General features: G+C 39.6%; 1 protein-coding gene, 1 long non-coding RNA gene and 1 pseudogene across 4 annotated transcripts; 2 read left to right on the top strand and 1 right to left on the bottom strand.

The window, feature by feature from the left end:
• Positions 1-659: 659 nt before the first annotated feature.
• EEF1E1 (eukaryotic translation elongation factor 1 epsilon 1) lies at positions 660-27,607 on the top strand. Of its 2 annotated transcripts, none has more exons than XM_084875617.1 (4): positions 660-798; positions 5,879-6,079; positions 10,492-10,587; positions 27,078-27,607. In XM_084875617.1, exons 1-4 carry the CDS (start codon positions 712-714, stop codon positions 27,093-27,095), a joined length of 402 nt encoding a protein of 133 aa, XP_084731743.1. In that variant the 5' UTR covers positions 660-711; the 3' UTR covers positions 27,096-27,607. The 2 variants fall into 2 exon arrangements, with proteins under 2 accessions (XP_084731743.1, XP_084731742.1); XM_084875616.1 differs by lacking the exon at positions 27,078-27,607 and adding an exon at positions 20,602-21,250.
• Positions 2,864-3,398, bottom strand: LOC311618232 (large ribosomal subunit protein uL23-like; annotated as a pseudogene). Its single transcript has one exon. The product of its transcript is annotated as a large ribosomal subunit protein uL23-like (transcript).
• Positions 10,607-20,325, top strand: LOC311618233. The gene is made up of 2 exons (XR_014794281.1): positions 10,607-14,844; positions 15,047-20,325. It is a non-coding gene; the product is annotated as an uncharacterized lncRNA (long non-coding RNA).

Here is a 27,607-nt window from a genome sequence, read left to right as displayed (position 1 = left end):
ACAAAAATATAGCAACTTAAGGGGAAAATGTCATGTGCACTGCTTACTTACATAACAAAAGCTACATAAATCATATCACTATCTTTCTGGTATTGCTAATAAAGACCCTTAAAAATACTAATGGCTGATTTTTTGGGGGAGAGAGGGACTACAGGATACTAACTACCCAGTGCTCTATAAATTATCATTAAATTTATATTCTACTGCTACTATTGAGCTGTAGATTTACATAAGAAAAATTAAAATAATTTAACTTAAACAGTTAAAATCCCCATAATTAACACTTTATGTTGGAAACCCTTAACAGATTGTGAACTCTTTGCTCTTCATCTTGATCGTTTAAATTCAGATTCCTGAGCCAGACTAAGATAAATATCGGTTTCAACTATGAATAAAAAGTGTCAGTTAACCAGGTAACTCTGCAATCAATCAGCCTGTCATTTAGACGTGGGCAGATGCAGCTTCCAGTGGCAAGCAAAGGCTGGCTCCCCGTCACCCTGCAGACCTCCTGGGCCGGAGACCCCGCCCGCCCCACCTGTCTCCCGCCACGCCCACCCCTGTGGGCCCCGCCCACCCCCTGTGGGCCCCGCCCCCGCGCAGGCGCGCCTCCCGCCCCCCTGCGCTCAGCCAATAGGAGAAGAGTTTGTGCAGCGCCTTCCCTCCCGCCGTTGGTCTCGCAGTCCCGCCCCGGCCGAGAGCTCAGACTGGAAGATGGCGGCGGCCGCCGAGCTGACGCTGCTGGAGAAGTCCCTTGGGCTGAGGAAAGGGAACAAGTACAGCGCTCAGGGCGAGCGCCAGGTGAGGAGCGGGGGCGGCGCGGAGGGGACGAGCTGGCCAGGAGCGGGGCCCGCGGGGCCGAGGGGACGGCCGGCCGGCAGGGGCGGAGGGGGTAGGATGCGGCCTCGGCGCCCACGTGTCCGCGCGGGGGGCGGGCTGGCGGGCGCCCCAGGTCTCTACCTGCAGCCCTCGCCCCCGGAGCGGGCGAGGGACCCGCCCCCTGTGCGCTCGGCCCCAACTCTTCCTTCTGGGAGAGGGCTGTGACCCGGTTGTGGCAAAGCTGAGAGAATCCCCCGCGCCCATGGGCACACCAGCCTGGAGGCCCTGCCTTCGGTGACAGCAGCTGCCGGGAGAGCAGCTTCCATGCCCCGCCCGGCAGCCGCTGCGGAGCGCGGAGCCCCGTGCGGCCGGGGGCGGCGGGGCGGCGGGGCGGACACCCCTCCGCGGGAGCGGACACCCCTCCGCGGGAGCGGACACCCCTCCGCGGGAGCGGACACCCCTCCGCGGGAGCGGACACCCCTCCGCGGGAGCGGACACCCCTCCGCGGGAGCGGACACCCCTCCGCGGGAGCGGGCTTCGCTGGCTGAGGGCCTGCCGGGCCGCCGTTTTCCTCGCGGCACGCTGAAGCCGAGACAGTGTGGCCGTGGCTCAGTCTGGTTCCTTTTCTTTCTTTTAGCAGAAGACAGCTATTGAAAGTTCCTATGTATGTGTTTGGGGAAGGGATGAGGGTTTGTGATAAGATTCAGTCTGGTGTTTGTTTGTTTTTAAGACAGTCGACAGCGTAAGCCAACAAGTCGTTCTCCGAAACATAATAATAATGATCAATAATAATTGAATACTGAAAACAATTCAGAGATCCAGCTCTAGGGGAATGGTTCATCATATTCCTCATGTAGCCCTTTAGAAGTGATTAATTGAACACCATTAAGATGAATGTGAGAAAGTAGTAGGTGTGCCATAATTGCAACTAAGATTTCTGTACTAAAGAGAATGGACTTTGGAGCCAGTTGTATTGTATTCGAACCCTGACTCTGACATTACAAACCTGGTGACCTTGGTTTTTAATCTGTAAAATGCTGACAAGATTACATACCTGTCTTGGGAGATGATGATTAGACAAAGCTAACTGGTTGGGGACTGAAAGGTCCCGGGTTCGATTCCGGTCAAGGGCATGTACCTTGGTTACGGGCATATCCCCAGTAGGGGTGTGCAAGAGGCAGCTGATCGATGACTCTCATTGATGTTTCTAACTCTCTATCCCTCTCTCTTCCTCTCTGTACAAAATCAATAAAATATATATATTAAAAAAAAAAGCTAACTGGGATTTTTTTGTGTGTGTGTTAGTATGCTGGGTTGTGCATAATTTATTTTTACTAATAATTCTCTCTAAAATTGTCATCTGTCTCCCCCCCACCCTTCCCCAATCACACACACTCCAAACATTTGCAAGTTCTTTGGTTTCTTTTCTCTCTCCCCTATTCTCCCCAACCTTCCCTCCTCCTCCCCTTCCCTCCCCTCCCCTCTCCTCCCCACTTTTCCCTCCTCCTCCCCTTCCCTTCCTCCCCTTCTCCTACCCACCCCTCCCTCTTCCCAACCCACCCCTCCCCTTCTTTCTCTTCCCTTCCCTTTCCTTTCTCCTCCCCTTCCCTCCCCCTCCCCATACCCTCCCTTATCCTCCCCTTCTCCCCACCTTTATCCTCCCTTGCCCAACATACATTCAGAAAAAGTATACAATTCTCAGTGAATTACCACACAGTGAACATACCAAAGTAACCACATAGTCAAATAATGGAACATTACCAACACCTTCAGAGGATTCCATATTTTCTTTTAATACATTTTTAAGGGAAGTTATGGGTTATCTTAGAGGTAGTAGTTTTATTTGAGTGTGAAGGCAAAAGTGAGAATTCAAGAAGTAGTGAATGGGAAATACAGTTGACCTTTGAACAATATGGAGGTTTAGGGCACCAATACCTCATGGAGTTTAAAAATCCATGTATAACTTTTGACTCCCCCAAAAATGTAATAGTAGTAGGTGAGGAAGTGGAAAGTGGAGAGTTACTTCCTTTAACTTTCAGGCGTAACCTTTTTTTTTTTTTTTTTTTTTTTTTCCAGTGTAAAATTTTTATATTTAGAATTAGGCAGCTGGACTCAGTTTAGAGGATTCCAATTTTGTTGGCAACATCCAAAGCATCATAGTCAGGAGCCAGTCGAACATATGCCTTCTTCTCGCCATCAGGCCTGATCAGGGTGTTGACCTTGGCCACATCAATGTCGTAGAGCTTCACAGCCAGTTTGATCTGGTGCTTTTTGGCCTTGACATCCACAATGAACACAAGTGTATTATTGTCTTCTATCTTCTTCATGGCTGACTCGGGAGTCAGGGGGAACTTGACGATGGCATAGTGGTCAAGCTTGTTTCTCCTGGGCGTGCTCTTCCGAGGACATTGAGGCTGCCTCCGGAGCCTTAGTGTCTTTGGCCGTCGGAAGTGGGTGACGTGCGGATCTTTTTTGTGTGGCTGTGGACGCCTTTCAGCACGGCTTTCTTTGCCTTCCAAGCCTTTGCTTTGGCTTCGGCTTGGGGGGCGGGGGGGGGCTTCCTTCTTCGCTTTCGGTGCCATCTTCGTAGAAACTCAGGGGTAACCTTTGATTCTAGTCATGAAATGCTAATCTCCCCTTATACTTCACAGAGTCCTTTTGACTTAATGTAAGTATCAGAGTTCCCTGAAAAATATAAACTACTATTGTAGATGAGTATGAGATACTATTTCATGGCTGAAAAGAGCAGCAGTTTTCCCAAGAATGTATTCATGTCTGGTCTGCATTCATTTAGATTGCATTCGTGTTATTTATAACTAGGGGCCCCGTTGCAGAAAGATTCCTGCAAGCCATCGTCCCACCCATGCTTTCCCTCCCTCTTCTATGCAGTCTTCAGTCTTCATTCTTCCCTCCTTCAGCATATGCAAAAACAGTTTAATGTACTGCTGGATCCAATTTTGTTGAGGATTTTAGCATCTATTAATATTTTCATCAAAGACATTGGCCCTTAATAGTATCTTTATCTAGTTTGACATTAGGATAATGGTAACTTTGTAAAAGAGCTTAAATTTTCTGGAATAGTTTGAGAAGGTAGGTGTTAGTTCTTCTTTGCAAGTTTGGTAGAACTCTCCTGTAAAACTATCTGGTCCAGGTTGGTTATTTGGGTTCTCCTATTGCAACTGTTCTTGATTATGTCTGTCCCATTCATGGGTGGGATCTTCCCTCAGGCTGGCTGACTGTGAGGCTCAACTCCCCCCGCCCCCACCACCATATTGTGTGAGCTGTTATGCAGGTGTTGATAGAACAAATGAAATAAAACTAGAAAATAAACAAAACATACAGAAGATCCCCACAACAACAACAAAAGCAACTTCAAAACAAAGGAGAATTTAGAAAAGAGAAGAGAGCAAGTATAAAAGAAAGGGGGAATATTGCAAAAGATGAAAATAGTGGAAAGAAAAGAGAATATGAAAAGAAGGGAGAGCAATTACAAAAAGACTAGGAAAAGGAAAACAGTATAAGTGAAGGTAAAAAATTACAAAAAGGAAAAAAATAAAGGGGGTAAGAAGGAGAAAGAAAAATAGAATAAGAAAAGGAAAGAGAAAAAGAGATATGGAAGGAAAAAGTAAAAAAATAATTACAATACAATAAAAAAATGCAAAAGAAATTAAGGTGGATTTTGTCTCAGCAGAGTTAAATTCATTATGGGAGCTCCCTTTTAATCCTGCTTTATGTTGACTGAAGTTGACTGTTTTGTATGCCATTTATGGCGTCTTGGGAGGTAATTTGGTGCTAATTGCTGTCCAAAGCCAACCATGTTTTGCTCTTCTGCAACCTTTTCAAAGCTTCAAGCAATCCACAGTTTATGGTGCCTCCCCAGAGCTTGGCTGTGCTAGGGAGAGGCCACGCTGTGCTCTAGGCCCGGCTTGTTAGCTTGACAGCGCCATGGCAGCAAATGTCCAAAGGCACCTTGGGCTCTTCCTCTGCTTGCTTCTGCCTGCTGGCCAACCTTCAGACTTAGTCACTAAAAAGGCTCTCTCTGAAAGGGCTTTTGGCAGAATTGGGAGGATGAGACCCCTGAGTCTCCTATGAGGGGGAGGTGCCATTCTGATTCCAGGGAAGATTGTGGGTGTGTTTTCCCATCCCAGAGCCACTCATTTGAGTCTATACGGAATATTCCCCTGATCTCAGCAGCGTGGATCTCATATTTAGTCTGGTGGGGTCTGCTGGAAATTGGTGGTTTTTATCAGTTCTTCTGCAAGGGAGAAGTATTAGTCATGTTACAGTGGGGGGTGTGAGGGAGATCACCCCATCTCAAAGCCAATCACTGATGTTCCCGGAGACTGCACAACTTGTAGGCTTGGCCTCTGCTGCAGGCTCCTCAGGCAGGGGTTGTGAAGCAGGGCAAGCAGGCTTCCTGAAGGCGGGTGAGGTGTTTCCTCGCGAGCAGGTTATTTGCCTTTCCCCAGGTTGCTGATGCTGGGAAAGGCTTGTGCCTCTCAGGAAAAATGGCTACTGCAATACGGGGTGACTGAGCTCAGCACTCCCGCCTGCAGTTCCATCCCTTCTTCCTCCCAATATCTCCCACCCCAGAATCTCCATCAAAGCCTCAGGTGAGTGGCTACAAACAAAAATTATGTGCTTTGCCGAAACTGGTTTGGCTCAGTGGATGGAGGGTCGGCCTGCTCCCAGGTTCGATTCCGGTCAAGGGCATGTAACTTGTTTGCTGGCACATCCCCAGTGGGAGGTATGCAGGAGGCAGCTAGTCGATGTTTCTCTTTCATTGATGTTTCTAACTCTATCCCTCTCCCTTCCTCTCGGTAAAAAATCAATAAAATATATATATTTTTAAAAATCCTGTGCATTGTTGTTTTTTTGTTTGGTTTTGAGAGGAGGTGCAAGAAGAGTCCACTTACTCTGCTGCCATCTTGAAAGAAAAACCTTAAATTGAAATCTTAAGAGTATTTGAAAAATAGTTGAGGGAATGAGCAATTCCTTAGAATTGCAGTCCTGTTAGTATTTGTTTTAAAAATTTACATGAACTCTTTTTTTTCTTTTTAAGATTCCAGTTCTTCAAACAAACAGTGGTCCATGTCTAACAGGATTGGCTACTATAGCAGCTCATCTAGTCAAGGAAGCAAACAAAGAATATTTGCTTGGGAGCACTGCAGAAGAAAAAGCAATAGTTCAACAATGGTTAGAATTCAGAGTTACTCGAGTAGATGGAAACTCCAATAAAGATGATGTCCGCATTTTGTTGAAGGTATTGTGACTTCTCTTTATAGTCTAAAGTGAACGACCTATTAATAGCAGGAATCTTTCTTCCCTGACTGTCAGTAGCTGAAACTTTGTCCTTATTTCCTTCTGCCTCAGGGTTTGTACCTGGTATTGTTTTTACCTGAACTGACTCAGCCAGCCTTCCCTGTTCAGATCTCAGCTTAGATACCCCTTCCTCAGAAACATCCTTGTGCACTTCTCTCTCAAACAGATGCCATTCCTTGTCCTATATGCTTTTCCTTCAGAATTCCACACCCTGTACTTTTCCTCCATATCACTTATCATAGCTAGTAATTATAACTTTGTAAGATTTCTTTTTTTAATCTGATGGCGTAATGTTTATTTTTCCACTAGGAAATCCTGATTCCTTAATCGGTAAAGTAATTTTTTTAAAAACAAAGATAATTAGACTCTTTGGGGATTGTAGTTTAAAAAAAAATGTCAGATTGATATAAGAAAGCTCATATTTTCCTCCTTTAAGACTTAAATACATTAGGATTTCTATTTTCTTTCTGAAGAAATCACATTAGAATAAAAGTATCTGTTGAGATAAAATATAAACTAAATATGGCTTCTGAGTCACCAAGAATGAAAAATATTCCAGCTGGAATTATTTTTCTTAATTATGTTTGTAAAAATAAAGCAAATTGTCTCGGCAGTTGAGCATCGACCCATGAACCAGGAGGTCAGGATTCTATTCTCAGTTAGGACACATGCCTGGGTTGTGGGCTCGAACCCCCAGTAGGGAACATGGCAGGAGGCAGTTAATAAATGATTCTCATCCATATTTTTATCTCTCCCTCTCCCTTCTCTCTGAAATCAATAAAAACATATTTAAGTAAATAAATAAAAATAAAGCAGATTTCTTAAAAATTGTGAAAGCTTAAAAGTTAAAGGTATCTAGAGATCATCCAAACCAGCAGTTGCCAACCCGTGGTCCGTGAGGTCCGAAAGGTTGGCGACCGCTGATCCAATCATATATCACTGCAGGGACTCCTTCCTACGTAATTTTGTTTCCATTATCATATAAATCAACCATATACTAGTAAGTTGTGCAAGATGATGTTATGGTACTGAAAGTTTTTCATTTATCATTCTGAGGACAATGGCTTAAACTATGTTTTTTGTTTCTTTGGTTGGTTGGTTGTTTTTTGTTGTTAATCCTCACCTGAGGATATTTTCCCATTGATTTTTAGAGAGCGTGGAAGGGATGGGGAGAGAAAGAGAAACTTTGATATGAAAAAGTCACATTGATTGGTTGCCTGCTGCACATGCCCTGACCAGGGTTGGGGATCGAGCCTGCACAAGGTTTGTGCCTTTGACCATGATCAAACTGGCTAGTGCTAAATTAGTTTTTGATAGAAACTGTCAATAGAACTGATAGGAAATAAATTTCAGGCCTTGTTCCTTTGTAGGCCTGTCCTGGTGATCTGTCATTCTTAATATCCACACTGACCCTTTCCTCTGCCCCCTGCAATGCTTGGCAGCATTTCCAGATGGGAGCAAGCCTATCTTTCCTAAGTGAATGTGATATTTCAGGCAAGTAAAAAAATAAAAAATATAACTATCTCTTATAGTTTTCCAGAAAAGGGACAGTAATAAAGTACTTGATTCTGAAACATAGGAGTAGGATTTCATTGAATTGGCTTTTTAAGTTCAAAAAATAGATTTGCTATTAGGAGCATAAAAAGAAATTCCACCAAAATGTTGATCTGAGATATATAAGTTTTAATTGGGACAATTTGGCTGCCATTTTCAAAATATATGAGGATCTGAGTGATTTGGGTTATGGTCCTTGCTCTGCCACAGTGTCTGTACCTAACAGATGTGGTAGTGACCCATCAGACACAGTCCCTGCCCTCACAGAAGTTGAACCAGTGGAGAGGCAGATATACAGATAATGGACTGCAATGTGGTTTTGGCCATATGAGCACAGATGAGAAGGGTTATATTCTATTTTATTTTTCTTTGCTTTTTGCTGTTTTACGATATTGTTTTTATTTTAAAGAGAATAGATATGTATTATAGAAATTAGAAAATGTAAATAAACAAATAAAAGAAATTTCAAACATTTGTAGTTCCGTGAAGAAAGAACTGTTAATAACATTTATGTTTAGTCATCAGATATTTACTGAACCCTTTTTGTGTTCCTTCCAAGCTTTTTCTTTGCATATAGGCATGTGTTTTATTTTCTTTACTGATAGTGTGTTGTGAATGTATTTACATGTTTATAAATATTCACTTAAATTATCTTTTTGATGACCTCTTAGTATTCCATCATATAAAATAAACAGCCCTGGCCTGTGTGGTTCAGTTGGTTGAATGTCATCCTGTGCACCTGAAAGGTCCCTGGTTGGATTATTGGTCAGGGCACACTCCCAGGTTGCAGGCCCGCTGCTTGGTCAGGGTGCTTGTGGGAGGCAACCAATTGATGTTTCTCTCCCTTTCCCTTCCTCTCTCTCTAAAAAAAAATCAATAAAAACACTTTTTAAAAATCTTTTACAAAGGAAATAAACATAAGACATTAATGTGACTAATCAGAAATATTATCTAATCATAGTTTTTTGTCCTTAGTTATAAGATTATAACTTTATGAGTTTGTATAACAAACATAGATGTAGATTCTATTTTAAGAATATGTACACTATATTAAGGAGTGTTAAATTATTGTTTCAGACCTTATTTTAAAATGCTTCTTAAAATTAAATGACCTGTTCCTTTGTCTTCACATTTTGGCTGCTTTCCTAAGTTGATAGAGTGGCTTTGTGTGCGAGGTGTCCTATAGGGCCCAGTGGTTCAGCCTCCCCAATTACCTGAAGTGAACACTCTTGATGCACCTCTTTGTGGGCCGTGTGCATAGTCTTGTTGTAGTTAAGCCTTGATTGTTGTTAGTCTCACTGGGAGGAATTGGCCTCCAGGCCAATTGGTTGTGAGAATAAGCTATGTCTATGATGGGAGAACTTCTGTGCTGGAGACATTCCTTATGAGACAAGACTTGCTTCAATGGGACTTTGGTGCTCACTCAGTCTGCCCCCTGAGTGTGCCCCTTATGGATCTGAGGAGATGGAATCTGGATGGTCCCACACTGACCCCAGGGTACACTGGCTCTTGGATCTCCATGGAGGTGGTAATTTAGGCTCTGTCCGAGGCCACCCAGTAGGAGCTACAGGGAGATCTGCAGATTCCTCTTTGTTTGGGTTTTGGAGGTGTCCAAATGAGGCCCAGCTGTGAAGCAATGCAAGCTGCTGTGGGGCCTTGGGTCTTCTTTTGGATATTCTGGGTCTCACTGACTCAGCTGCAGTTTGTTAGGTAAGTTTAAAATTCAAAGAACCAGGCCATTCATATGCAAAAGTATCTGCTCAACTTGGATGGGGTGGAGTCTCAGGGCAGAACACGCAGCAAGGGCTTCGTGGCAGCAAGGGCTTCGTGGCAGCAAGGGCTTCGTGGCGCAGGATCTCAAGGCAGAGCAAACCGCAATGGCTTCTGCCCTAAGTGGACCCTGGGTCTCAGTGTCCTGTAATAATCAGTGCAAGCACCTCTGCGAGAAAGCCGCCCTCACATTTTGCCCACAGCCCGACAGCCCAGTTTCTCCCCATATGAGTCTGAGTCTCCAGAGACTCATCTGGAACCGGAGTTCAGAGCAGTCGGGAGCTTTTTGTCTCCCTCCCGATTGAGAAAGCCAGCTGCATACTTAGTGGCCAGCCTTCTCCTCGAGCGCCTCTGTACCTCTACCTTCCGCAGCTCCTGTGAGTCTCAGTGTGCTTTTCTCTTTCCTTCTAGTTGTGGAATTTCCACTCAGCTAGCCCTACTGGGGTTCTGGATGATGTCCATTTTGTCTTTTAGTTGTAGTTTTGCAATAGTTGTGCGAGGCAGCAGTTCAGGTGTTTACCTATGTCGTCATCTTGATTTCTCCAAGATGGCAAATCTATGTTCCATGTATTCTACCACATTTAAAATTTTTTAAATATATAAAAATGAAACACACAAATTATAATTCTCTAAAGAGTTAGAAATCAAAGAGCTTTTTCCATTTCAATGAAAAAATATTTCTAACATGAGCATGTTTACAAAATGTTCCTCTCCATATCCACCCTCATACCCCCCCAAAAAAAAATTTAGGCATCTGAAATGATCAGTTTGAATATCATTTTTAAATTTTTTCTTATTTCTTTAAAATAAGATTAACAATGTTTGTCCTAGTTTTTTTTAAAAAATGAGGTGATTATGACTTGTGATTTTGAATAAATCTGACTATTAATGTCAAAGATAATTTATTAAACTAAAATGTCAGTACTGTGTTTTCTAATAGCTTTCTAAATGTTTTAAAATCAGATGATAAATACAGTAGTTAACTTTAGTATTACTGGTTTTAAAATAAACATTTTGTTTTCTTTCTAGGATCTTAATTCATATCTTGAAGATAAAGTCTACCTTACAGGATATAACTTTACCTTAGCAGATATTGTTTTATACTATGGACTCCATCGCTTCATAGTGAGTATTTGAAGTTATTGGCTTTTTTCCTATAATGTTCAGATTATATTTATTTGTCTTGAATTGAGTAATTTCAATTTTCAGTTTATCAAATAAAAATGAAAGGAATAGCTCTGGCCAGTTTGGCTCAGTGGATAGAGCATCGGTCTGCAGACGATCCCAAGTCTAATTCCAGTCAAAGGCACATGCCTAGGTTGCAGGCTTGATCCCCAGTAGGGGTCGTGCAGGAGGCAGCCGATCAATGATTCTCTCATTGATGTTTTTATCTCCCTCTCTCTTCCTCTCTGAAATTAATAAAAATATTTTTTAAAAAAATGAAAGGAATAATTTTTATACAAGGTACCTTATGCAAATACTTCTTCCATGTGTCCATCAAATAGTTGGTTCCTGTTTCTTGATCTGTTTGTTTCTTGTACTTACCTCTTCTCCTTTTTGCAACTTCTTCTCTTGCCACCCTTTGGACTTGATCGTCATCATCACCTGGACCCCACCTCTCCATCTTAATTCCAGTACTCCATGTTCTGTGCAACCTCCTATACTTAGCTCTTAATCTCTTACTCCCTAAATTACATCATTGGAAGTCACCCCTTTCTTTTTTCTGACCTATGTACTTTCTTCCCCACCCAAACTAGAATCCCTTTTCAACTACATCCATCCTTTATTATAATATCTTCAGCTTCTTTGTTCCACTTTACACTCACCACCCTTTCCCTGCCAATCCCCAACTCTTCGTTAATCTAAATAAATGCCTTCAATACTATAGCCAGGCCGAGTTATGTTGGAGAAATTACACTAAGATTGGTACCACTATAAATTTATACTATTCAGTTTCACCCAGGCTATAATACTGATCAGCTCTTTTATTCTTCCCAGGCACAATTTCAGACCTTTAGCCTTTTGTTCAGTCCCACTCTTTGCCTCCCCTGTTTATCTTCAATCATTATCACAGAGCTTTCCTCCCTTACTCAGATAGAAAATAGAGGCTAGCCTTTAACTCTACTCACCTTTCAGCCTTTTCTATGTGTACATTCTTATTCATCCTGTCTCCTCTTTCTGGACTAAGAAAGGGTCATCTTGCTGTTTTCCTAGGCTAATCCATTCATCTAACCTCTTACTTCAATTCCCTCTCTACCTTCTGCCCCTTTTCTGGATCTTGTCCCAAATTTTATATTATTTCTTTCTCATATCTTCAATTATTTTCCTCTATCTGGTCAATTACTTTAAATTGTTTACATCTTAAATTGTTTCCCACTTACAAACAATTATATGTCATTAACTATATCGGGACAGTTTTGTATGCTTTATAGATGTTAACTCATTTAATCCATATAACAGCCCTGTGATATAGGTACTATTATCATTCCCATTTTACAGATGAAGTGACTGAGCCATAGTGAGGTCTGGTGTCTTCTTTGAGATCACCCAAGTGAATCGCAAAACCAAATGTTGGAAACCAGACAGTTAGGTTCAGAGTTTGTACTTTTTTACATCTCTGTCTAAAACCTCCTCCCAACATCCATCTTTCCCCTGTGGATAAAATAACTCATATGTTTTTCTGTATTCTTTACCTCGTGCATTCAATCAGTGAGGTCTTGTTTTTACCTCATGGATACCTCTCCCGTGTGTTTATTTCTATAATTCTAGATGACATTGCCCTAGTTCTAGAATTCATTATGTTCTGTCTGAGCTATTGAAATGGCCTCCTGCAACTAATCACATCTCTTACAGTTCATCTTTATTGCTACTGAGGCAACTTTTTTTTTTTTTTTTTTTACAAACATAGGTTTTTGGGGTTTTTTTTTTTTTTTTACATATATTTTTATTGATTTCAGAGAGGAAGGGAGAGGGAGAGAGAGATAGAAACATTAATAAGAGAATCATTGATTGGCTGCCTCTTGCATGCCCCCTACTGGGGATCAAGCCCACAACCCAGGCATGTGCCCTTGACCAGAATTGAACCTGGAACCTTTCTGTCTACAGGCTGGTGCTCTATCCACTGAGCCAAACTGGCTAAGGCCCTTTTTCTTTCTTTCACTCCCTAGAATAGGAGACCCTTCATGTGGCCCTGCCTCCCTTTCTAACCTCATCGTCATCATTCTTCCTACACGCCTCTCTGAGCCATAATGTACTCCCTGGAGTCTCCACAGTCTTTGCTCTTTCTGCTCAGTGTCCTTGCACTGCTTCTCTCTTTTGCTTCTTGGCCTAGCCTTTATCTTCCTCCAAAATTGATTTGTATTTTATCAAGAATCAATCACTAGCACTAATTTCCTGATGAAGTCTTCTTGAGATCCTAAAGCATATTCAAGTACTCTTTTCTCTGTTTCTTTTTGTACTTCGAAGGCTATCTCAGTTCTGGCTTGTTTTATTTTTTACTATTAACTCTTCTTGGAAAATTTCTCTGTCTTTTATATTATAAACTGCTTGAGTTAAAGATTATAGCAATTCATATTTGTAGCACCAATATTTGGCATAACTCCTGATATGTGTATGTAGTCTGTCCTCTCCATAAACATTGAAGAACATAATTCACATTTCTTATGTTTTTCAGAGTTTTATATATATTTTTTCTCATTGTATCTCATAGCTCTGAAAGAGAGAAGACTAGTTGAATTGTCCTCCTGTTACAGAGAAGGAAACGAATGCTTAGGAATATCGAGGGCCAAGGAAAACTCTGTCTTCTGGCAGAGCTGTAATTCTTCTGTTTGGGTTTACAGGACTTATGAAGCATTATTTTGATAAGATACCTAAGTGATTGTGTTAAGTTCTATAACATTATTATTGTAATGGCCTGGTCTGATCCTTAATTTAGCATAGTACTCTTAATTATTATAAGTTTACTTAGTAAGAGCTTACTATGTGTGCCCATTGTTCTATGCTGAAGTTACATAAAAAAAAGTATAAAACTATTTTCAAGCAATTTTTAATCTCATTGAAGAGATAAAACTTTTTTTATAGATTTTTAGAGAGGAATATAGAGGGAGAGAGAGAAACATGGATCAGAGAGAAATATTGATCGGCTGCCTCCTGCATGCCCCTTACTGGGGATTGAGCCCACAACCGGGCTTGTGCCCTGACTAGGAATTGAACCAATGACCTCTTGGTGCATGGGTTGATGCCCAACTACTGAGTCACACCAGCTGGGGAAGACTCTTACTTGAAAAATAATTAGTGAATAAAAGAAAATGGAATTTAGTGCTAATTTCTGATCAGAATATTAAGTGACCAATTAAGGAGACATTTAGTGAAAAGTAGAATGTAGAATCATGAAATTATCAGAAAAAAAATATGTTGATTTTAGATAGCTTTGGCTCTGAGGAAATATTGTTTTAGAAAGCTTACAGTAAGTTTGACTAAATATTGCTTGTAAGTAGGATGATCATATGGTTTGTTATCCAAACCAACACTTTTGTCAGTGACATTGGGGCTATTAGTAATTATACTGGTACAACAGGAATAAGTGATTGAATGTTTCCCACCCTTAAAAAGAGTGAGATTCATTTTAAAGCAAGATGAGATTGAAGAGAATCATGTCATATTTCCCTTTGACCTCTTCAGCTCTTAGCATAATGCCTTGTGTAGCTAAATGCTAGTTGAGATTAGCAGTATTTAGCAATCTCTTTATATATCCTGTTTTAGATTGCATAACTTTATAGTGAAAGTATAAGCTTTAATTGTGTGTATATATGAAGGACTGACCAGATAACTCAATGACAGGTCAGCTGGTCGCTATGATATGCACTGATCACCTAGGGGCCACCCCACTCAATGAAGGACCTGGTGGTCAGTGTGCTCCCACTGCCTGCCAACCTCCCGTGGTCCTTCCCCCAGCCTGCCAACCCTGATCAGCCCCAATTGCCGGCCAGACTGAGGGACCCCACCCATGCACAAATTCATGCGTCAGGCCTTTAGTACTTCAATATAATTAAATCTAAAGTATTTAAATGTGAAGGCAGTTTAAGTAGAGATGAAATACTTGGGTCATACCAGTCTGTTTCTATTCCATTCTGATTCAAAATATGTTAGTAGTTTTTGTTTTGTTTTTTATTTCATTTTGAAGTGTAAAAAGCCTCCAGGTAAAGAGAGCTTGCTATTAAGGTATCTTTCAACCTGGGGAAGTGCATAACTTGATTTGAATTTGTCTATGCTGCTGTGAGCAAAGCTACCTTATAGAAAGGACCAAGAATAATTTATATAAAACAGTAACAACATACTATCATTTTAAATGCATATTTAAATGTGGCATTACTTAATTTTAAAGTTAACCCTTTGCACTCCGAACCATTCTGGACATTGGCTACAAGCTACTCGACGCTACTTTGCGAAACGTGCGTTGAATTAACTCAATTCCCCGTAATCAGTAATAAACTGCAATGTCCCCTGAGAGGGGATATCCGAGTGATATGCTAGAATTCCGATGTCCCCTGAGAGGGGACAGCGGAGTGCAAAGGGTTAATATTAGAGAGGTGCCATCTCTAATCCTATGTTATGCTTCTCAGCAGGCTAACAAAGGCCTGTCAGGACCCTCCTGAGGTCTGGCTTTGTTAGCACCAAGCTTTTTTTTAAGAAGGACAGTGTTTCTTCCATGTAATTTAAAAAAAAAAAAAAAAGATAATTCTTGCAAACCAAGTGTATATTTACATTTTTCTCCCTTGCTTACGCAGTCATGCAATAGGGAAAGGAATACTCTGAGAAGGAGGGAGCTTGTGTGGAATTTCTTTGCCAGCAGAGTGAACAAGGTCATAATTCCATAATGCAAAATATTCATAGCACCAGCTGCAGAATTATTTAATTATGGATCTAGGTGCCTTCCAGAGCATTTGGTTTTCAAGCAGAGTAGTGTTTCATTCAATGCTGCATGTTAAAACTAGGGTTACATTGACATTATTAATGATCTGGACCTATTTATAGTTCCTATTTTGAAATGTATACCCTCTTTATATATAGTGACTAGCATATTGCAATTAAGGATATTATGCTTATCTTTTTAAAAACGTAATTGAGTGAAATAATGTATAAGTTAGCCATCCTTTTGTGTTCGTAAAATGAGTTCATAACCAAACCATCCCTCCCACCCTTGGTCCCAGTACAAAGTACATGGGAGAAATAAATACTTTCTCAAGGAACAGGCCTCGCAGACTAAAACCTGTACTGTGACAGAATTGCACTGTGGTGTTAACTGACATCTTGTTGAGTTAGGTGTAAATATACCCACATAAGGAAAAAAATAATTACTAGATATTAAATGAGTCAGAATAGATGTAAAGTTCAGATTGGCTACCTGCTCAAATTCATCAGACAGTTTCCCGTGCTGTTTTGGCAGTATATTTACTTTTGCCCTCATTCTTTCATTTGTTTGTTCATGTTATTGAATACTTAAAGTATAATCAATGCTGTGTACAAAACAGCAGTCTGGAAACCTTCAAGTCTTCATATAATCTAACTGTATTTTGTTTCACTGTGAGCCCAATTTTAGTTGTGGCTGACTTACTCTAATTCTAAGATCTGATCTATCTAAATTCTCTTGAGGAATAATACTTGTTCTTCCTTTGTTAAACTGCCAGTTAGTGTGGCTGTGTTTATTATCACTCCAGTGACTCATTGCTTTCTTAACTGATTTCACTAGTAGATAGCAGTCCCTATGAGCAGACTGTTTCTCAAGATTATTATAATCCTTTGTAACATTATGTGCTGCTTGAGTATAAGATTATTATCTACTAAAATCCATTTGTTTTGAAGTTCGGAACACCGATGGAGATATGCTGTTCTTTTAGAAAGAAAGGAAAAGTAAAAGAAATAGCTGCAGAGCAGTCCAGGACTGCTGGCCATAAAGCATGTCTCAAAGGCTGCAGGGTGCCAGTTGGAAAGGTAGCAAACCAGCATTTCTCCCTGATCTGGAATGAGTCCCTTTAAGTGTTTCTCACATGTCTTCATGGAAAATTAATGACTAAGAATATTATCTGTTTGGCTTTAAAGTTCAAACTAGTTATAGAGTGCCAATAGAAATAAAAAAGGAATGGCTAAGAAGGGAGAGCCAAGCATCACTGTAGACACACTGGCATGTAGACCAATAAGAGGCAGGAAGTAGTAACTAGAACAATTGCATTGTGTTTCCTGTTGTACAAAGGGGGTGGGGGGTGGGAGGTGGGGACCCAAACCAGTCCACTAGGAAAGGATGAGGGAAAATCAGTGTTATAAGTAAGATAGTTGATGGGGATCCCATCCAAAATGTTCTAAGAAAACAGTTTCGTGCAGAGAATCTGTTTGTTTACTGTAAGTTCAAAAGTAGATAATCCACTGAAAAAGTAGCAAAGGTAGCACATTGAGGCCAGTCATAATTTTCTTAGACTCAAGGGATAAGCTCCAAAGTTTAAACCAAAAGGAGGTTAAGTGGTGACTATCATTTTAGGAAAGCTCTGTGTATTTCTAGCAAAGTTTTCTGAGGCAAAATGAACACATTTGCATTCTCTAAAATAGATCATCTGGTTTAAAACCATTAGAATAAAATGTTGGACAAAGTTTAAGGTCTTGGAATAAAAATAAGTTTATACTGTAGGTCTGTTATAATCCTTACACTAGAGACTCTAAATGTGAAAGTTTTAAGTTGAAGAATACTGATTTTGCTGTGTTATAGCTTGTTATTTTAAATAATGAGCCTGGTAGCAGCATATGCTAGTCCTCTAGAGCAGACGCTGCTGTTCTGAAATGTAAATAGTGAAAATATGTTGCCCTCTTTACCGTTTCAAAATCTGCAAGAGCAGCTTGAATATAGATCAACAAGCAGTTGTACTTAATTGTTTGGAATTGCTTTCTTCTTAGTGGAGTTTAATTCATTCTGAAAAATAACATCTCACAAAATGGCTGAGTGGAGATTTTTTAAAAGAAAGAGTTCTGGAGAGACTAAATTGCAAAAAAGTGGTCAGATTTAAATGATCATGAAACTAACCTGTAGTAAAACTTGTTTTTCTGTTTACTTTAACTATCAGCAAAGAGGTTTGCTGGAGTTGATTTTGAATTTTATTTATTTATTTATTTATTTATTTATTTATTTAAGAATTCACCCCCATTTCCTTTTAGATTTGCAGCTATGTTTACTAGTGATTGAGCTTCTAAAAAAATTTTTATGTTTTCTTTCTAAATCAGTGGTGAAGTTCACATATGGTAAAGAGTTAGAAAAAAGCCCTAGCCAGTTTGGCTCAGTGGATAGTGTCAGCCTGTGGACTCAAGGGTCCCAGCTTCAATTCCAGTCAAGGGCATGTCTTGGTTGCAGGCACATACCCAATGAGAAGTGTGCAGGAGGTAGCTGATTAATGTTTCTCTCTCATCAATGTTTCTGATTCTCTCTATCCCTCTTCCTTTCTTTCTGTAAAAAATCAATAATATATATATTTTTTAAAAAGAGTTAGAAAAAGAACCAAAAAATTATTTATAAAATGCTTTACCTTTTGAAATATAGATGGATATTTAGTTTATTCCACAATGTGTGTTTAAGCGCCTCCTGTGCACAGCAACACCAGACAAGAATAACATAATTCTTACATGTGAAACCATGACATCTCGTTTAACAAAAAGTATCTTTTGCATAAAAAAGATATTAATGACCAATTTTTTTGACACGTGTTAATTTTTTTTAAAATCTCTATGCCATGGATTAACTAAGTTGTAGGTGAAAGTTATAGTAGCATATGTCTGATAACTAGATGCAACCTTACACCTCCTGAAACAAGATGAGTATCCTGTATAATAAAAGGCTAATATGCAAATTGACTGAATGGCGGAGCAACTGGTTGCTATGACATACACTGACCACCGGGGGACAGACGCCCAACGCTGGAGCTGCTCCCTGGTGGTCAGTACACTCCCACAGGGGGAGCTCTGCTCAGCCAGAAGCCAGGCTCATGGCTGTCAAGTGCAGCAGTGGTGGCAGGAAGCCGGCAGTCAAACATCCCCCTAGGGCTCCCCGACTGCGAGAGGCCACGGGGCCCCCAGTGCACAAAATTTCATGCATTGGGCCTCCAGTATTTTTACAATTTGCAATAGCAGCTTGTATGTGGGACTTAAACCCAAACTTAAGTTCTTATGTAACAAAAGCAGTGAGACTCTCACTACTAATAATTTAAGTAAACTGGGCCAACAGAGATAGTTGATACCACCAAAGATAAATGTTACAATAGTGTCCTGATATCATAATGGCAAAAAGGAAGGCAGGATAACTTACTTCAGTTTTTCTTATTAAATTGCCTTGTAGTAAACATAAAATGGAAATAGGATTTCACTGAAACACTTATTGAGAAAATATTGTCGTCTGTCCTTTTATTGCTAATAGTATTTTTTGTTCTGTATTAATAATTGCACCCTAGAGGGATTTATCCTTCAGTTATTTTGACCCAGTAACTTAACAGAATATTTTCCTTTAAGCACAACTATGTATATGCTAAATTCTGAGCAGATATGGGATGTCCATCTCACTTAAAGTACCTTCCAGTAAGCAAACTGCTAATGGGTTTGAACCCAGAAGAGTGGCTGAGGTGTTTTTCCTTGTTTAAGATGCATGTCAGTTTCACAGAGGCGTACAATCTCTGTTAAATGAATGCTGAATTTACAACAGCAGATGGAACTGCTCTACTTTTACATGGGTCATGGCTGTGAGTTATTGCCCTATTGGCTTTCTCTTTACCTGACAACTCTTCATGATTCCAATCTAAGATTTGTCTTAGAAAAAAGTCTGTAAGTCTCCTACTTTGGATTTTGAGCCCGGTGAAATGATTGTCATGAACCGTTATTATTGCATCTTTCTCCAGCCAAATCTCTGTGCATTCTTATAGCTTGAAAGTAAATTCAGTGAACTGCTGTGTTACATTCACTGAAGATAGAGTTCAGTTTTATTGCAAACAGAATTTCAAAGATCTCTTGTCGATTTGAGGCACTTGCCACTGGAAATGCTCTTCCTTCTTTGTCGTAAGCATAGATCACTTAAAATTAAATGGTCCATTGTCTTCTTTAGTGAATTTTTCCCCCCAGAGTTCAATAAAAAGAACCAATAGTACACATATGTATACACCAACCATGTATAGCCATCTAATGAGTTTACTTACCCTGTTTCCCCGAAAATAAGACAGTGTCTTATATTAATATTAATTTTTGCTCCCAAAGACGAGCTAGGTCTTATTTTCAGGGGATGTCTTATTTTTCCATGAAGAAGAATACGGTACACATTTATTGTTAAATGAAAATAAAGGAAATTTATTACCTGTATACGGTATGGTAGTACAGTAGTTGTTAACACAAACCAGACAAACTGTGAATCCTACAGTATCAAGAATTTACTCATTTATTCAATGACAATCATCTCATCATCTTCTGGAACATCATCATAACAACCCAATTCCTGAATTTCTTGTGACTCCATTTCTTTCAGAATCATTGGACCAAATCTCTAATGTTTAGCCTAGGGAAGGGGGGGCTTATATTTCACTCAGAAGGAAACCTCTAAGTAGGTCTTATTTTCAGAGGATGTCTTATTTTCGGGGAAACATGGTAGTATTCCCTTGTTAAGTTTATCTATCATCTATCTATCTAATGAGTTTACTTAGTATTCCCTTGTTAAATTGTTAAATGCCAATAAACTTTTTTTTTTCAGGTGTGCTGAAAAATATTAGAGAAAGAGAACTATATCTTAGTCTCTTTAAAGCTATTTTCTTTTTTCTCCTGTTTTCTTTTCTAATAAAGTAAAAAAACAAACTCTTTGGGCTTCCAGATCCTCAGTTAATGTAAAATTGGCATTTGTTGAAAACTCCAGATCTCCTTGGAAAGCATATCTGGTTTTGAATTGAACATAAAAGCATTAAACAATTGGATAGTTCTTCTAAGTGGCTAAAATTTTTTTCACTCCTATCTGAACATGTTTTGAGAACTGGGTCTCTTCCCCCCCCCAGTTTCTATCTTCTATTCAGATGATATTAATAGTTGTGCTTATGTAATGCATGTGTTGTGTATGTGTTTTTAATCTCTACTTAGGTTGACCTGACAGTTCAAGAAAAAGAGAAATATCTTAATGTGTCTCGCTGGTTTTGTCACATTCAGCATTATCCAGGCATCAGGCAACATCTATCTAGTGTTGTCTTCATCAAGAACAGACTGTATACAAATTCCCACTAGAAGCTACCCAATTCCATGCAGAAGAGAGATTAAAAATATTTTAAATGGAAAGTGTATTCTGGACCAGAGGGCTACTGTAAATTGATATGCAGTTATTTTTTATTTGCTGAAGTTGATACAATTTTTAAAGTATAAATATGTCTGAATGTATTATTTTTTCTTTAGTTGAAATTTTGCAATTTTTAATGTAAAAATTCAACTGCTATCAAAACTTTAGCTAAGATCAAGTTATAAATCAGCTTGTTTTTATAGATGAAATTTATTTTAATAAAAGTTGCAAATCAGTGGCTTAATTTAAAAACAAAACAAAACATTAGTCCTTTTAATGATTGACCTATTTGGCTACTTATTGACCTATTATATTTTAAAATGCTGTTTCCCCTTATGAATATTTATTCATTGTTTGTTTATTAAGATCTATAATAAATTGTGCCAAGGATAGAGAAAAAGACATATGTGTTTGTTTTCAAATATTTATGTGAACCAGTAAATGTGGTTGAAAAAGTCTTTTTTTGTTTGCTTATTTCTTTTCTGTAGTCATTATTCATTGAAGTGAAACTAACTACTGAACTGCCCTAGAGGGAACTAGAATAAGATTCATTCTCTTGAGTTAATGGTTCTTTTGTTGTTGTTGAGGTTAGTGGAATGTGCAGTAGATAAAAAGAGATGGGAAATTCCTGCTATCCCACTAATTTTGGGCTAGATAACTACTAGATTAAAAGCCAGCTTTTATAGAAAGGCTGCTGTTGAAGCAAATGTAAAAAACACAGAGACACTTTATTTAACAAATCCATACAATGTATAACTCTTAGTGGCTGATTAAATAATCATTTATTGAGAACTAAAGAACTTATATTTCCAAATAAGAAAAATCGAGTCTTCTAGCACTTGACTGTTTAATGCTAGTTAGTATTTTGGTTTGATTCTAAATCTAAGTTCTAGTATATGAGTCAAAGGTCAGGTAGAAAGAGCAGGATAGGAAATAGACAGCATTCACATTATGCCTCACTGCTACGAATTATTCCTCTCCTCACACTGCTCTTCTCCCCTGGACTGCAGGCCAGCAGGACAGATAGGGTAGACAAGAGATGGGCTACCCCGCCTTCCCATCCCAACCATTTTATTTTTTCCCCTTCAATTTAGGTCTGCTGTGAGGGAAGGGTAGAAGACACCTAATTTCTTTGCCAACTGTCTTAACCCTCAATCCTTACATCTGTTAACCAGTTCTTTATTGAAGTGCACAGCATTGTTTCAATAGATGTTTCCCAGTGTTACTATGGGCCAAGACATCCCTCTAGCAACTTAGATCTTACTGAATAAGGGGAAGGCATAAATATGAAGGCCAAAAGTTAGATATTGTTCTCAGTGTCTAGATCGAAACAATTCATTTCTCATAGAAATGCTGCTGTGCATCGTGGTCATTTTTTTCATGTACCTCTCTGCCTGAAATGCCCTTTGCCCTTCATTTGAAGGCCTCATCAGTATTCAGCTTGCTTATGTTTTCCTGAAAGTCAGGTCTGTTAAGACCAATCGACCCATCTCTGCCTGCCTTGTTTCTGGCACCAATGGCATTGTACTATTTTTTATTATATGTCTCTTCCACCAAACTGTTAATCCCTGAAAGCAGAGTTTCCTTTTTCTTTGCATGTCCAGCCCTCAAAACAGTGACTGGCACACAACAGCAGGTGCTCAATGCATGCTTGTTGAAAGAATGTAGTACACTTTAAAGTCCATTTTGGGCTCACAAAAGTGAAAGTGTGAATTGAAATTAGAGACAGCTGTGTAGAGCACAAAAACCAAATAACTTTAAAGCAGGTTGTTTTTCTCTCGTGTAAATGAGCATAAGACAGTCCATAGTTGGTATTCCACCCCTAGCTCCCATCTTTCTTCACACTGAACAAGTAATGTTCTTGAGTTTAACTTATGATCCAAGATGGCTATCAGAGCTCCAGACAAGTCCATAATCAAGACCCAGAGGAAGAGAAGGACAAAAAGACTCCTTTCGAAACTAATTCCTAGAAGTCCTATTCAGCAATATCTATTTATGTCTCTGGCATCCCGGCTGGGACAGAGTCTGGAAATAGAGTCCTTTACCCCCCACACGGCCTTCCAGATCAAGCCTGTGCCCTGCCAATGAGGAGGAAGGGAGAAGGGACACTGAGTAGGCGGCTAGCTGGCTCTGTCCCAGGAAATAGTTTGGGAAAATGCCTCTGAATGCCAAATAATCAACTTGTAAAATAATTTTTATTAGTACATTGTTAACATTCCATGGATTACTAATTTGCAAAGAATACGATAAAATAAGTACTGACTACAATTTTCATGATTCGGAAGTTATTTCAGGATCCCACAATATTCAATTACCAGGAATATCTGTTAATGTGCACTTTTATTTAATAACAACAACAATAATAGTTAACTTATTGGCATGTAGTATGTATCAGACAGCATTTTAAGTGAATTTACTAATTTTATCCCCTTTTTGCAGATAATGAAAATTGCCTAAGGTCACAACCGGTATCAAGGGGCTGGGATTCAGACAAGTGTCTGGCTTAAACTTAACCTGTAATCCACTTTATTGGTGTACCAGTAAAGTTCTGCCTAATCAATTTTTGAAGGTAGTTTTTAAAATTTTAGAAAAAAGCTGCCTAGACATTGAATAAAATGTGTGTGTGTGTGTGTGTGTGTGTGTGTATCTTCAAGAATAAATGAGATAGTTACACAACTCAGAATGTACTAAAACCTACTGACTTGTATATTTTAAGTGGGTAAATGTTTATCATATGTGAATTATTGCACAAAACCAGTGTTTTTAAAAAGGAGTGAAGTCAAATACTTCAACCTCACCAAGTATTATGAGACATTGGATAAGTCAGTGCACATGAAATTCCTCTTAAAATGAAATAAAGATGACTGATTTTATGGGTTTTTTTTAATTTGCAATGGCAGTATAAGCATTACCTAGCACCATGCCTAGCACACACAAAGTGATCAATAAAAGATCGATTTTTTAAGGTCTAATTCTTTAGTTTTTTCCCCACCTATCATCCCTGAGGCACTTGTTCAGTGTAAGCCTATCTGAGATAAGACAGATTGGCCGAGTATCTCTCGAATTTTGCTAAAGCATTAATTCAATTTGCTTACCAGTTTTAAAGTCTCTGGTCCTCACATCTTTCAAGCTGTTGAGAAATGGACCATACTGTTTTTCATCTTTTCTAAAATATCAATGACACCCCTCTGAAACAAAGTGGAGCCATCTTTGTCCACGTTATTTCTTCTACAAAGTAGATGCCCTTTTCTAAGCATTTTTTCTCTCTATAATCCCCAAGAGCCTGTGGCACTGGTCATTCAGTAATACCTCAAATATTTACTTAACACCTACTATGTATCAGACACTGTGCTAGGCCCTGGGAATAATACTCTTGCATCTTTGCCTTCAGAGAGTTTACAGTCTAGCCGTCTGTGAACAGATTTCTGAAATGTGAAGCATTCTTTGCAAGATTACCAGCCACTCAACATTCTTTGAAAGTAAATAAATATAACCAGGTGCCATTTACTGAGTGTGTTCTTTGTTATGGGCTCTATACCAGACACTTGACAACCATCTTATTATCTCATGTTAGTTTAGGAAATTGGGTGGGGGAACTCACCCACATGCTAACATCTCAGTCCATGGCTGGAGTGAATGAGAACCATGCAATTTCAGAGTTAGAGCTCATAATCTGTCACCATGTTATGCCTGGAGTTGATTTGACTGTCCTGACTATACACTTGGCCTTACCTCCCTCTCCCACAGACAAAAGATCCCAAATAAGAAAAGATCATAATTTTTTTTTACTTAAATACTGATTGTAAAACAAATAGAAATAATAAAACTGCAAGCAATATCAAAAGGCTATTTGTCTTGCCCTAACTGGTTTGGCTCAGTGGATAGAGCGTCGACCTGCAGACTGAAATGTCCCGGGTTCGATTCCGGTCCAGGGCATATACATTGGTTGCGGGCACATCCCCAGTAGGAGGTGTGCAAGAGGAGGCTGATCGATGTTTCTCGCTCTATCCCTCTCCCTCTCTGTAAAAAATCAATAATATATATATATATATTTTTTTATTTTTATTTTTTAAAGGCCATTTGTCTTTAGGCACAGTTATGCCCAAAACATCTAAGATGTCATGAAGTATTTTGTGGAATTCTGTGGTTGTAAATCTCAAGTAGCTGCTGCCACAGTACAGTAAAAAAAAAAAAAAAAAAAAAAGGCATAACTTCAAAAAGTACAAATCATCTCTACATGACCTGATTTCCCAGTTTAAACTGCCCTATCTCCATGCAGATTCAGCTCTAAGGCCATTGCATTGAGGTTTTTAACAGTCATGTAAACATTCTCACTTTTACTTCCTGTTAAATATAGGTCCTCCGTTGGCTCCACCCAGTCGGCATGTTGGGTCTCCTGCAGGGAAGTAGTAACATAACGGGATAAATGGGAAGAGCACTGTGGCTAGTGCATCACCGAGAGCCCTGCTGAAGGGCCTTCCAGAATAGCTTCAAGTTGTGTTGTTAGGAAAGACTAAAACTCATAATCAGGTACATATGTACCTGTACATCCCACCAAAGGTTAATTACACAAGTAATTTGTTTACTGACAAGTAGACAATTTAGAATTGTAAATTGTGTTAAAATTGTAATTGTATGAGTGGTAAGTAGGCAAATTAGAGTTATTGTTAAGTATAGCTTTTTCATTTATGTAATTTGCTAACATTTTACCTTATTTCTTTGAAAAAAGTTAGATGCTACATGAACTTTAATATTAATTTAGTTTTGACAGAGATGTGGTGGTTTAATGGATTAAAGCATTTAGCTTTTTACCCCAGAGAGCAGTATTTGTTCTTTCTCTACCTAATTGGATAAGCTGCTCCTACTCATTACCAGGCCACTAAATTTCAAATTCTCCATACACCTGAGCAGGCTGCTACATATCTGGCCATTTTAATTTCAGTCTTGATTTATGGGAGCTGAATTACATTCCCAACTCTTCCTGGAGCTCTAGGTGAAGTTTATTGCAAAAGCAATGGGGAGGAAGTTGCCGTCATATATCTCTCTTGCCTGGGCAGAGCTTTTAGATACACGGGGGGCTCTATATCCCGCTGCTCCGTGCCTTGTATGCTGGATTTATAACACTGTGAGGCCCAGCTCTAGGGTTACATACGGGCATATCAGAGATGAGATGGGGAATTTGATTTTGCAATAATGATTACTTGTTGCTGGAGCCCACATTCCTGCAGGCTCTGCCTTTATTCCCCATACTGCTGGTGAATAAAACTCATTCCAACTGCTACCTAATCTAGTGAAACTCATCTTTCACTTCTGAGGGGGAAAAAAGGTAGATAGGAAGTCAGGAGATTTTGAGATGTTGGCAATTTTTACTATTGTGTCTCAAGGATATCTGTTCCTATTAGCACAGTTCTTTTAGGAATGTTTTAATCTTTTAAACTTTTATTTTTTTGTGGGGAGAATAAAAGCTTTGCATCTTTTCCAACTTGGTGAGTTGATTTGATGGCTTATTCATGCTGTCGCTTCCGCTTCAAAGAGGCTGGGCCCCTAGGGCTAGCCAATTGTATTATGGATTTCTGCAGATTTGGCTTTCCATTCCTGCTGGGTGTCATCTGTCCTCACAGTCTTGCAGTGGATAATTTTTGTCCTCTCTAACATCATCTGAGAAATTTGTGCCTGGCAGGCCTGTCTGTCCAAGTTAAACTTGAAATAAAGTAGCCACACAACTAATTGGACAAGACATAGCTCTAAACAATAAGGCCACAGGCTTGCTTTGACCAATACCACAAACTTCTAGCCATTTTATTACAAATTCCAAAGTTTCTTTGGTGCAGTCCATGAACTAGCGTCTTCGGGTAGTATATGTTATCCTTCTTCCACTGCCCCATTTTCCTGGCCTGCAAAATACACACAAACACACACACCTTCATCCTTATTTTAATGGGCCTTAGAGGTTTTTAACCCTCTGGTTGGCTTCACCAGCCTTGCAGTTCCTGCCTGTTTTCAGCATTTGATGCAAGCCCTGTTGCTTGTATGAAAGAACTGTGGAGTTAACTATCATTGTCAGGAGTTTGGGGAATAGGTAACAGGCATTGCACTAACGAATGCAGCACTTCTCAGATGTTAGCATGCACGGTAATCATGCATGGAGCTTGGAGGTTGCTGGGCCCAGTTTGAGTTTCTGATTGAAGAGATCTGGTGCAGAGAACACACCATGAGAATCGCTGTGTTACATCTGTCTGAATCAGGTGCCATTCATCAAAGAATTCGTGTTTTTGTCTTTTTGCAGTTGAGTCAAATTTTCTGAAGGAGTGACCAGTGTGGTGGAGCACTCTACATCCTGTTGCTTGGCCATGTCACGGAGCCGGAGCACAGTTTGTCTTTATGGTAGCTCTCTCAGTAAAACACCACCTGTTCTCCAAGTGATGTAGCTGCACCTGGAGCATCTCTAGGAGGGCCAGCAGAATTCAGTGCAGGAAGCTTTCACACAGGACTTTGACGTTGCTTTGGCCTAGAAAATCACTGATGAGATGCACAGCCTCCACTTCACACCAAACAACCTCTCAGGTCTAGAGTGCCAGATGCATTACCAAAACTTCATGGGATTAATATGCAGTAATATTTACTATTTTACCCCCCAAGAACCTTCTAATCTCTCCCCTCCTTTTGCTTTCATCAGTTTCTTCCATTTATAATTTTTAACCCACTTCAAAAATATGTTACAAAAGAAGGACAAACAGTAATACAGAAAATGTTCTAGAAAAAAAGTCATGAAATGCATTTAATAAAAAATAAATAAATTTAGGAGTCCACTTCCTC

This window comes from Pipistrellus hanaki (assembly GCF_964339955.1).
Source record: "Pipistrellus hanaki genome assembly, chromosome: 2".
NCBI classification, from domain to species: Eukaryota; Metazoa; Chordata; class Mammalia; order Chiroptera; family Vespertilionidae; genus Pipistrellus; species Pipistrellus hanaki.
Note: the sequence above shows the minus strand (reverse complement) of the source record. Positions and strands in the feature narration are given on the sequence as shown.

Excerpts from the sequence above, each read along its gene's own strand:
- EEF1E1 (XM_084875616.1), top strand. The coding sequence starts at position 712 with ATGGCGGCGGCCGCCGAGCTGACGCTGCTGGAGAAGTCCCTTGGGCTG. Across the intron at positions 799-5,878 it reads GCGCTCAGGGCGAGCGCCAG|ATTCCAGTTCTTCAAACAAA; the intron begins GTGAGGAGCGGG and ends TTTCTTTTTAAG. Across the intron at positions 6,080-10,491 it reads ATGTCCGCATTTTGTTGAAG|GATCTTAATTCATATCTTGA; the intron begins GTATTGTGACTT and ends TTTTCTTTCTAG.